The 12,528-nt window shown below is 44.0% G+C and overlaps 2 protein-coding genes across 3 annotated transcripts in view; one reads left to right on the forward strand and one right to left on the reverse strand.

The window, feature by feature from the left end:
* The window catches only part of LOC107226614, a 66,200-nt gene that overhangs the window by 46,462 nt on the left and 7,210 nt on the right, over positions 1–12,528 (reverse strand). The window contains exon 1 of one of the 2 annotated variants that reach the window (XM_046746414.1): positions 3,187–3,201. The exons of the other annotated variant lie outside the window; for it this stretch is intronic. The gene's annotated coding sequence lies outside the window, so the exon portion shown is untranslated. Of the gene's footprint in view, positions 1–3,186; positions 3,202–12,528 lie in introns of those variants that run through there. 2 annotated transcript variants of the gene reach the window in all.
* Positions 11,102–12,522, forward strand: LOC107226611 (thyrotropin-releasing hormone receptor-like). Its single transcript, XM_015667485.2, has 3 exons — positions 11,102–11,892; positions 12,051–12,241; positions 12,404–12,522. The coding sequence occupies exons 1-3, from the start codon at positions 11,235–11,237 to the stop codon at positions 12,461–12,463; spliced, it is 909 nt and encodes a 302-aa protein (XP_015522971.2). The 5' UTR covers positions 11,102–11,234; the 3' UTR covers positions 12,464–12,522.

Consider the following 12,528-nt stretch of genomic DNA (forward strand, 5'->3'; position numbering starts at 1 on the left):
CGCCAACCGTGAAGTTTATTCAATTTTCTTATTTTTCTACGACCGTTTTTCTTTCCCTGATATCTGCCGGCGTGCATGGTTCACTGGTTCAAGAAACGAACTGATAAACTCGAGAATTGATATCGCTTCGCGTCCAGGCAGTGAAATAAATAAAGTAGACCGAGGTGGGAGTTCGGTTTAAAATAAAGAAGCTTAAAATTATGCCTTCTTTAAAAAGCACCGTCCAAATGTAAGCGAGTGTTCCTTTATATTCGAACTCTGGAATCGCGTTCGTTTGTACAAAGTAAACTTGAAAGAAAGTCACTGTCCTCGTCTTCGTTTCCTGGGGACCGTTAATCGGTTCATTTCCACCGATTGTTATTATCGGACAACCATCGCAAATCAGGATCAAATACAATTACGTCAATGGTAACTCTATTGCGATGAGATCAAAAAAGTCTCGAGACAATCACCATAAAAATCGGATACTCCCTTTTTTAGTACCTGACGAATCGCTAACGGCGTAGCGAAGATCCGAGCTCTGAATGATTCATCTACCCGCAGTTGATTGCGATCTCGTTACAATTCCTGCGCTGAAACAAGCATCGGTGTTATTTTCTGATCATTGTGTCATTACTGACGTCTTGAGAATCGCATCGACCGTTACACTTTCTTTAATGGCACACTGTGCACGATGTTTTGACGGTCCGTTGAAAAGATCTCGAAGGCGAAGAGAATCGCATTGATTGCAACCAGTGAAAAAATCTTCAGCTCCTTTTTGGCCTCCATTGGCGTCCAATAAATAGTCGGATATTGTACATCTTGATTGCTTTCGAATTGGCATATACTATACATGGATGAGCTACAAGTTTTCTAATGAAAAAATACGGGACCATGAAACTTGCGAAGACCAAGACAGAGACTCCTTAACCCCCTATCGTTGACGACCACTATACGTGTTCGGAATAGCGAGTCACGAGTCACGACGCTTGTTCACCGTACAGAATTACAACGACGCCCCCGTCCTGCCACATACTCCTTCTCACCGTGTGTGCATACAGGGTGTTCGGGAAAAATGAACCGCGTTTCACTCCGTTCGGAGCATCCAAACCTGTTAGTTCGGATCCTGAGACTCCCTATTAGACAAGAGCGAATTTGTTAGTTCCACTCTTGGAAAACTTTCCATGCACCTAAAGGATTTTATGTCGACCAAGAATCGATTTTCATAAGACTCATTTTCTCGTCCTCGTTTTGCGATGCTAGGTAGTTGAGTTTCTTCCTCACTTTTTCTGAGAACTGCTATTCGTGGTACCTCGTGAAACAAAATCTTTAAAGTGAGGTAAATACCAACCGCAAACTTTCTTGGAGGTCTCGGTTAGTACGTTGTTTGGTCTTCAAACAAATATCTTTGCACGAGTCTTGAAAACTACTGTCAAATACAAGATAAAAAATAAAATACTAGCAGTCAGATCTTATCAGTCAGAAAAATTTCAAGGTACCTATACTGCTTGTTCGTTGAAAATAAGATAACGGAAGTTACTGGTTTCTATCTACGCTCGAATGACCTCGCCTTACGTCAAAATAATCACGTAACGAAATAGCGAAACTCATCTTACGAAGATCCATTAAAGTCATTGTAAACCGTCACTTTCATTCATGCGGCAATGATCCGAATCACTTCTTTCGCTTCTCCAAAGATTACGAATTAACAATTATACTAATCGGGGGTCTTAGTGCCACGCCATGAAGCGTTGAGTCATTTAAATGCGGGAGTATCGAGATCAGCAGATGTACGCATCGCCGTTAACTTCGGTATCATTCCCTTTGTTTTTTTAAGTCCTCTCCTGTTACCAAAGTCACACAAGCACTGTAGCTTCGAAATTTTTCGAAAGTCTACACACGAATGCGCGAGTGTGGGTACAGGATAAAGTCACGGTGTAATAAGGTGTGTGCGTGTGATATAAGATTGGATATTGTATGCAGGCGCGATGTTGCACTTGAGTTATTTTGGTAGTTTGGCGGACGCCATTGTTGCCGCACGCAAACGACGTTAGGAAGCAGGAGTTCGTTTGCACGGGGTTTTTTGATGACGTTATTTCTGTACGGCGTTTGTAGAGCGACGCTCAAAACTGGAGGCCATCTGGCAAGAAACGAGGCGCCGCGACGCCCACAGCCAGAAACCGCGGCCGCGACGTTCGCACGTCACCCCGTCAAACTGACGGCTAAAATCTATAAAAAAAACAGCCCAAGTGAAAAACTCCGCAAAATAGGCTAGGTAAGTTCCGCATGGACGAACTTCCGGCCCCTCGATTATTCCGGATCTATTTTCGTCTCCAACTTTGTAAACCGTCATCCGTCCAACGCACACGACCATTTTTGGTAACGCTTCGTTTCGAGCAAATGCCCCATCTATGTACGAGTATGCTTTGGTAGAGATGGGATTGCTTGACTTTTAGTGAATAAGTGGTCAACTTCTTGGATGTCGGAATAGCTGAGTCCTGAAGTTTCGTTGGTGGCAGTTCCAGATTTGCTATAGTTTAACACACTCCACACACGGTTCAGTGATAGGGAAAGAGCCGTTTACTCTTCAGGGCACGGATTCGACATCAGCAGCTTTACGCGTCTCTGATCGGCGTCTTACAAACGACTTCTTGTTTCTCTCTACTACTACACGAATAGTAAGCCAGAGTGTCGAGAATTGCCAAGGCTTTAAGTAACGCGCGTGAGTCGAGCGGAGATTGACTGAATGGTCGTGTCTGTTCGTGAACCGCCTGCCGATTCCACTGCAGGAGTTGCAGATATATCACGTTGTGTTACAAGTGTTGAAGAGTTCGATGATCATCTGGGAATTTTAATGTCTAAAAATTAATATGACCCATCAACGTGGCTCGGGGGGCCGCTATTTCGATCTTCGAAAACTTTTAAAGGGAGTCCGGAGGGATGTTTACGAACATATTGCGTAAATAGACGAAAATATATTTTCAAAGGTGCAGAAGATAGGCGAAGCTTTGAGTCATGTGTGCGCCAAGGATTATTAATAACACGTATGATCGACTCGTGAATTTGCTTTGCCAACTTTGTGCCGCTATTATTGTCATCGTTTTCATCATCATTATCACATCGGTTTAAACCCAGTATTTCGAGAGACGGGAAATTCAACAAAATAAACAGCGAGCGAATTTCTACAAACATACATTCTATACTTACCGTTGTATTGGTCACATGGAAGAAAATCATCCGCTTTCTGCTCTGCAGCCCGAAGAAATCAGAGTCCCCTTGACGAAGAGCTTCGAGAGCCTCGCCAATATTTTCAAAAGTTCGGGGAAGAACGTTTTGTCAAGTTTTCAAGTATACACATACAACTTCCATAAATTCCTTCATACATCAGATATAAGGTTTACGTATTGATTCCGAAAGTTCTTCCTCATGGGTTCCCTGCTCAAGTTATGATCGTTGCACGGAGTTTCTAAGTGATAGATAAAACTCGAATAGTTTTGAATGCAGAGTTTCCCATGTCGGTAGTTCCACGTGATTTCTTTGTTCGCAGCAGAGTTTACCAGGCTGCACGAATGCCGGACGATCTATAAAATCAAGGATCCAGTTTCACGTGTCATTCCATTTTATTCCAGGCTAATATCACACCCACCATGAACACATAGTCAAGTTTATATCCATCTTTCACTTCGCAACTTGAGCATTCCCAAGAGGCCCGTAAAAGCTTTGCTGATAACAACTAACAGCTCTCTGTCGTATCTACTCGTTCCTGCACACTTCTTGAGCTACGTGCTCGTGAGCTGCCGTTTCAAGTTTTCGTTTAAAGTGTACAAGCTTCTCGTACCTCTAAGTCTAAGTTTCCATGAAATAAACCGACGGTCACGGAAATTTAATCGTCCCTAGATACCCTGAAACTACTGCTGCAACCGAATAGAAATTTCGTTCCAACGAATGATTCGGTCTAAATTGGAAATAGACATACAAAAAGAGGATGTCAAATGTTACGAAAGTGAATTTACTATTGAATTAAGAGTCACATAAGTTGGGATCCAAGTTTCACAATATTTCTAATGCAGTCTCATAGTAGGAGAGGACAAAAGGGCAGAAACGATGCGTGAAACGTTGGCATTAAAGGACCTTTGTAGACTAAAGTTAGGGTAGGGCTGGTCCTCTGACACTGTAAACGTATGAGGTGGGTGGGGGCTTGGCTGGGTGGGAATCGCGACCACCAAGAGCAGCCCTAAGGCCATCGCATACGCGTCGCCTGGTGAAAGATTAATAGCTCCCTAGGATGCGGTTCCATATCCAATAAATTCCTTATTCCAAGATACTCCGTATCGCTCTCTCGAAACCCGCGATGCGACTCACGTGACTCACAGCATCCAATACCTATCATTGAATGATAGATATATCCTGTGCCACGTAGGTACACATAAATTTCCAGTTGAATAAAACATACATCCGCATCACGGGAGGAACGTCTGGAAGCAATATGTGCAGTTTCAACGATGGGTGTACGAGACCCGGTATTCAGATAAGTCTATTTCATTGAGAATTTGTTGTTAGACAACGGAATTAACAAATGAGTAGCAAAAATTTGAGAGACTAGATAAGGGTGGTGATTTTCTGGTGATAAACTTTTATGGTGGACGTTAAGTAACAAATTGTTATGTTCGAATGAAAAGCTTTATAAATATTACGAAATCGTTATATGAACATTGAGATGAAACTGATGAACAGGTGCAACTGAAAATTTGGAGTTTCGACAATCTTTTAGACTATCGGCAAATCGATGATCCGTGCAGCTGAGCTTCACTCTTGAGACATTCGAAAATTTGATGCTCGTACCGTGGATCAATTATTTGATTCGAAAAGTTGAACCGCTCTTATCTCGACTATATCCGATTGTCACGAGGATCCTTGCGGCGTTACGATTAAATTAAAATTAAAAAAAAAAAAAAAACTAGTAAATCTTGCACTACCTTCGTAGAATTTGACGAGGAAAAATTTTCTCGAGACACTCGAGCTCAAGCGGAACTTGAACTTGATTTCTATCAGGCTTCGAGCTTTCGGATCCCTGCCAAGATCGGCATTGTGGTCCGTGGTCTATTGTTGTTACGTCGTCACGGAGACGTGATCAAGTGTCAAGGTACTGCAATTGCGGGAGCCGATCTTTTCTCGAGAGGACAGTAAGCAGGGGTGTCGAAGCAGCTCGCCGGACTTTTGCAAGGGCTGCATTCAGCCCACCGCAGCGCGGGAAAGTGAGTACAAAGTATCAAATATCGGGTGATCTGCGCAGAAATCCCTGCACAGGCCTCGGTGAGGCTCGTGCGCCATTTGCGGTTTCAAAATAATCTTGCAGGACTCGTCAGGCGTTGAATTTCTCCACGTCGCAAGCCTGGAGGGCTTCATATTTATAGAGAAATAAAAAAAGCTCGGTACGGGTGGTTGAGGTCAATTTTTCACGAATTCAATTCCTGTTTCTTCGACACATCGCTACTAATTGGGTCCCAAGAAGACTTCGAGTCGTTTCTGATGTTACTTCTATCAATCTTACATGTATCGAAGCGACTTGACGTAATGTCAAATGATTTCCATAGACTTGCTACAAGGTCGAGTGAATTTAACAGACTTCTTACAAAGAGAACGCACAACTTGAAGCATTATCGACTCATCAGTTTACTCCTTATACCAGTCAATAGAAAGTGAGAAAGCCCGATCGGGATGCTGTGAACTTCTATGAACCGTGTTTGGAATTCAGCAGGTTTAAAAGGCATTCGGAATCCTTGACGATTCGCTCCAGAGGAAATTTACAGTAACAATCGATGTTTGTCTGTCGGGTTACCGCACCCTGATCATCGCCATGGTTGATCAGAAAGTCCTCACTCGATCGACGGGGAAAGTCAAATGAAACAGGTGGTTGAGTAGGTGTTTTCCGGTTAGGCAAATATGCCTTTCAGTTCCTGAGTCAACGGAAGAGGACAGTAACACACCTCGGCGAGATCTCTTTGTAATTTTAATAAACTCTGATAGCGTCCTGTGCGAGCCGCGAACTCAATACCCAGGAAAAAATTCTCGGCTCGTGAAGAAGAGAATTTTTTAGCAATTAATACAATAACCACCAAGTCTACTACCGAGTTTATGTCCGAAAAGTTTTCGTTTTTCCAATTGAGGGCAACGCAAGCGTAAGTATCGGGCTAATCGGTTCTTGGAAAGTTCTTATTTTACTTACAAGCTTGCATTCCAACCGTCGTAATGTATAGTTACTCTTAACTGCCGGTATACTATTACGAAGAGGTACAAAAATTTCAGTGTTGGTATATTAGCTGTGCAAGGATGAACAAAAATTGCCAACTTTATGGCGGTTGGCCGGCGACCCTTCCGTTAACTGTATTATGAAACAACAGCGAAGGCGGCCGCCAACGCGTCAGAGTTTCACAAACAGCAGCTTTTCTTCGCGGCTTATTCTTGTTCGGCGAAATCGTTTTCAGATATATAAGCTTTAGCACGGTGAGTACGATTCGAATGAACTGAGACTAGGCAGTTGGTAATTCTCGTTGTAAAACAATTACACGCTTCAGTTTCTCTGATCTTACGAACAATAAGTAATTAAAGCTAGTTTGATTTTCAATCTCTTAAATACTATACCCGGTACTTTTACTTGTACCGTACAATAATCCGAAGTGTCTTCGATCGCAGCCAACATTCGAGGCTTGTAATCAAACGCGCGAAGAGACATTCTTATTTCGTGCAAAAATCTGAGTAACATTGAAACAGAGTAAATTCGTGACAAATAAACGTCACGAACGCCAAATTTTAGTCGATTTTCATTTTTTTTTTCTGGAGGGTAAGCAATGTATACATCTTTTCGGGGTTATAGATACTTTTTATTGCACAATTCTAGTTTCGAAAACAATTTTTGTTGCTTAAACGAAGTGAAAAATGGCGAAGATATAACCAGTCGCCGTGAAGTTGTCCGAAAGGTAGGCTGAATGCGGTGGTACAGTCCACCACCACGTATGATTATCACGCACGTGTGATCACTAAATAAGCCAATAACATTGGATAAATAATGATGATTGGTTAAAGGGGACGCCTCAGAAAAAAAAAATTGGCGACGCAGCCAAAATCATGTTTATTTTGATAATTTTTAATCGGTCTTAGGTTCATCAATTGGACGTGAGTATGATAAAAACGTATGCCAAATATGAGCTTGATCGGTCAAACGGTTTTTGAGTAATCGTGTACGCCAATTTTCAACTCATTGTAAGATATTTTTTCAAGACAATCGCGTTTAAAGTCTTGGCAAGGTAAAATCGTATAATTCTGTGACTTACCGACTAGTCAGCTATTCCAGAACCATATAATAGTCCTTCAACTCCTTCGTAATACTCATTTTGCCCAAGCATCTCCTCTCCGCGTGATTTACGGGCCTCTTTTGTCGTCAAGGAGCTGCGCTTCTCTTGCCGGTCGATTCGTTGCCGATCGGAATCACGCTCAAAGGCTCTCAGGACGTTATTTTTGAGAATTGACCAAAATCACTGACTGCATCGTATTCTACAGGTTTCATTTTTTTGAAGACTCTTAAGGGGTCGGTGAATTGCGGGAATGGAAGAGCTTGCAAGATCAGCATCAATTGGTTACTCAAATTAACTCAACTTATATAACTTTCTCCCATCCTTGACTGAAAGAGTGGTACGTTGGCTACGTGCACCGTTTTCAAACTACCATCTACGCGTTACGCTCGGCTCTTCACATTCTTTGTTCTCTGCTGCAAGTGGAGAGAGAGAGAGAGAGAGAGAGAGGTGAGGAAGAAAAGGCGTCTAAGCTTTTGACGTGAAACAAATTACCAAGTGTGTCTTTAACGTGATGGTATACGGCGAGACGTGTGGCCGGCCCCTCTTAACTCCCAGTCCAAAAAAGTTCAGCATGATGATTAATCCATGAAAAAATTGAGAAATACTAAAAAGCAGGAAATGTATTCGAGTAGGGGGAAAAAATCAGTACCTATATACCGCTAGAGAAACTTGCAATCGAATTATTTCCTTCATCATGACCAATCGAAGAAATGGATGGTGGACTCTTTACCAGATTTCGATCTTAATCTCCAAGAAGATAAGTCTTTTCCAGGTTTCGATCTTACTCTCCGAGAAGATAAATCTACCGTGCAAATATTTTTTTACAAAAAATATAGAAAAACAATTTCCACTCGACAGTCCCAGCAGTTGACCATCCGTTAAAGGTAAATGATTCTGATCTCCTTGAGCCAAAGGCCGAGGGATTGTAGGACTGGATGAAGGTGGTGTCAAATTCTCGGCACCTTTCCTCCGAAAGGAATGCAATCAACCTCAGCCCGAGCCTTAGCCTCAGCCCCCGGTGTTGGTTCTTGCTCGTCGCTCATGGCTAAGCCACCGATGATAATAGCGCCCATGCCTCATCTCCGTCTCGCTTCTTCACAGGCTTTGCCAGGCTTCTCTTTGCTCCGCTTTGCTCCGCTTCGCTCCGATTGGCTCTCCTCGGTCGGTCGTGATGGGCCCGAGGCGATGGACCAGTCCGGTGCCTGGGGGCCCAATCTTCGTAGTTTATGCGTCGAGGAGGCCTCTTCGTCTTTCGAGGCTTCGAGCCACGGCCGGGCAGCAAAGGTGAACAAAAAACACGACAACAAGAGAAACAAGCAAAAATGAATACTCGAATTCACGCGACGAAAAAAATACGGTATAAACGAGTCGCGAGGCGTACAGTCCGCAGACGCGAAACCACGCGAGGTCGACGGCCACCGATTCTTTATACGATCAGAGAGGCAATTCTGGCATCTACGTGAGGCTCGGTTGCACAGGGTACACGCGTAAATGGTCACGATTCGCAAAAACTGTAAAAAGCGAGTGACGGACGCTCGCTGGTTTGCTGAAACAATGAACAGGAGGAGAAGAGCTTAAGCGTTTTCTTCAAGACACTTTGTCTCTGCAGGGTGTGTCGCTGATCTTCCGTAGAACGCGTTCCGAATCGACTTACCCCCACGAATTGTATTTTATCGTAGAATTCAGTCAGTTCGAAATAGAGTTTCGATTTTATCGTACCAGAAAATATCTCAAGCCAATGAGCAATCATTTTTTATTCAACCGAATCAATCGAACCAATGGGTTATTTGCGTGCGATTAATCGGTATAAAATCATGATACGATTCCGCAAAAAACTACCTCACGTGCAGTGATCGTTATACAACAATTCGAACTCATGCATGAAGCGTTTTCACGGAGAATGAGATTTTGCGAATTAAGGAGCGAAACTTTCGGAAATTCACGAAATTTCAACAGTAACGTCTTACCACCACATCTAACCAAGACGAAAGCTAATCCTGGGATGATTTTCTGGAAAGGGTTGAACCTCCTTAAATTACAAGTGCCACTGGTTTATTACAAGGTATGCGTTCGTAAGCCTGCCCAGGTGCGCTATCTGGGCGGTGAATGGAATGCGATTGAAAAAACCCGTGACTAGAGAGACTCTCGGGTTCATAATACCCGCCTATCTCTCACAGATATCTCGACCACGGTAATAATTAGGTACCACAGCTATTTCCCGTTTCAAAGAAGGGAATCTCACGTTACGAGTAAGTACATGTAACACGAAGTAGAGCAACTTTCGCACGTGTTTATGTCTTACGTACGCTGGTAGGCAACACGCGTAGAACACGTACGTAAAGCACCTGCCGAACCGTCAATGAATTCGCATACTTGTCCGATGTAGAATCCAATTAATTCACCGGTAAAAAATAATCCGAACGATAGTTTAAGCCCGTGGCTATCCGATAGCCAATGGCGCATGGCCATCGAGCGTATCGCACACACAGCGGGTGGTTCGTCTCAGACGCTTACAACCGAATGGCCAAATCAGCGAATAAATCGGCAGTCCCGTTACCGACACGCGGTCCTGTCTTTTATTTTCATCGAACTATCACACTCGTGCTCTCGATACTTATTTCCCACGATCGAAATTCTGTCACAACTCTCCTTTGGTTGGGAAATAATGTACCCATAACGAGCCGCGTGCACATAGTTCGCCTAACAATTAACGTAGCATGTGTGTCAGTAACGTAATTTACTCCGGAAATCTGTACACTGTTCGAATGAATTAATGCACGAATAAATTGCATATTTAACGAAGATTTGCAAATTTTGACACCCGTGGTTTCGGCTGTTTGGTCGAGTAAGCGCAGAGGATGGCTTGTGTCTAACTATTAATTAGGTTAGTGCACAATTATGACACGTCACATTTAATACCTCTTCAGTCACTCACGCTCTGACTTGCTTGATCATATATAGCGTTAATTCTCATGAATGGAGTGAGAAAACCTTTGCAACAATTTTATGCACCTCTACACGCGCCTTCGTACATGTGGTTGGTAGTCTATTCAGAGCTGGGTGAGGTAACTGTAGCCGCTATTAAACCGCGTTATCTCCTTACTTTACAAGCTACTAGGGATTGAAGTGGAGAATTATTTTAACGCAAGCGTTATGCTTCGCAAATTCGATTTTTTTTTAACGATAAGGACTCGCCGATAAATACTCAAACAGTTTTGCTCTGCAATCGCCGATCGAACTTGGCCCGTTCGAATTACCGCATCCGACTGCCATAAATTCGAAGCTAACCCTTGTCTGAAGAAAAGAGGCTTTTTCAAGTACATATTTATACGCCTGGCACGTTCCCAGGTATCTTCAACTAGCATCATCTGACCTGGCTCAATTTCGCCCCCAATTCCCGAAATGGGGTGAAAAAAAGTTACAGCCATATGTCTGCAGGGAAATGGATTATGTCATAGACTGCCAAAAAAATGTCAGATCCTGTTGCGACGAGCGAGAATTACGAGGATGAATTTTATGGTCAAAGATTATTCAACGGACTTTGAAACCACCGGAAGAGCTGTCACTGGTTATTCACTGTGAATTGCGAAAGGCATTTCCACATGCAAGTACGTACTTCCGGAAGATCCGCGGCACCGAAGGGAGGCACTCAGTTTAATGAATTTTGAACCCACCTTCGGGATTATACTTCACCGGTTCTATTATGTTAATTGCTATTATTACGCGCAGGTCGGCTGTTCGATATAATTCATTAAAACGCATCAGCGCTGGGGCGAAGCAGGCAGTGTTGTCAGAAGCGGGCCAGGTTTTATCGGGATCAGAAGTGATCGGGGAGAGAGAAACCGCGCGAGAAGTGCAGGAGCAAACGTTTGTCTGGTTAATTGAAGTGAGTGTTAATTCGCCATGCCAACCTACATCGAATTCGAGCTTCTCAACAACAACGAGATCGCGAATAGAAGCTTGGGCTTTGTCGTAGGCGAGGAGAACAGCGACGGTTACCTCCTGACGATACTCAGGTTGGCAATCGTGTCCCTCGGTTTACCCTTAAACTTGGTAGTGGTGGCAGTGATAATTGGCAGTAATCGATCTATGCGCACTGCTTCCAACTGCTACGTCATGAGCATAGTGATCTCGAACCTCATAGTGACCGTCCAGATCCTCCTGGACGTCCTGAAGCAATGGATCAAATTCTGCTTCCACACTAACGGCGTCTACGTCGCCTACTTGACTCTGGAGGCTTCGGTTCTGACCTTGGTCATCTTCGCGCTCGAACGATACGTCGCACATTGTCATCCGAAATCGCAGCCCGGTCCGGATTTCGGATTTTCGCAGGGTGCCAAAGGGGTCCTTGTAATTTGGGCGATGGCCGCGACCTTCGCTGCGATGGAACTCAACTTGAAGTTCCATTTTCTTACCAGCATCCAGGGCCTCATATTCCTCGCTTCGACCGCTATGTTCCTCTTTCTTCCCACCCTCGTGATCATCACTCTGGGTACATTCGTACTGATCGATACCGGCAGCTTCGAGAACACCGCCGAAAACGACGCTACCAGGGTTTTCGGTGAGTTTAATCATTCAAACATCGCACCTACCGAAATATATCGGAACCCTGCCTACGTCAGGCGAGTTTCTCGGGGCGAGCGTTGGCCTAGGATTATGGCAATTTCCTGTAACGTCGTAACGCCGTAACTCATAACTCTAGTGGTGAACACATTTCAGTGGCCCTCGCTGCGGTTTTCTATGTCAGCATGGCTCCGTATCGGATGGTGTCCTTGGTCCGCTTTATGGCTCCAACGTTATGCTGTTCGCAAACTATACTCGACGCCAGCTACTTGATCGTCGAATTATCTGCGGCGGTTAACCCGATACTCTACGCCCTCGTATCCAGGCATTTTCGAGCCGCGTTTAAGGTACGCTTTTGCGAGTAGGTATTCAAAGCGGTGTGTTTTCATTCCCAGAAAACACGCGCTGCCTCCCACGTTACTTTACACTTTCGCCCGATGAAATAACGCACTTGATTCTTTGGTGGTTTCCTTTTTATACTCATATTTATTATTACTTCTCGTTCTTAGGAAACGCTTTGCGGGTTTTTTGGCGGCCGTGGACCGACGATTACCACTCAGATCCTGTGATCCTAACAATCGTGGATAACACGGAGGTCGAAGGGTTTACAGTCGCAAACCACAGCTGCCTCGAA

Source organism: Neodiprion lecontei, chromosome 1 (genome assembly GCF_021901455.1).
Source record: "Neodiprion lecontei isolate iyNeoLeco1 chromosome 1, iyNeoLeco1.1, whole genome shotgun sequence".
NCBI lineage: Eukaryota > Metazoa > Arthropoda > Insecta > Hymenoptera > Diprionidae > Neodiprion > Neodiprion lecontei.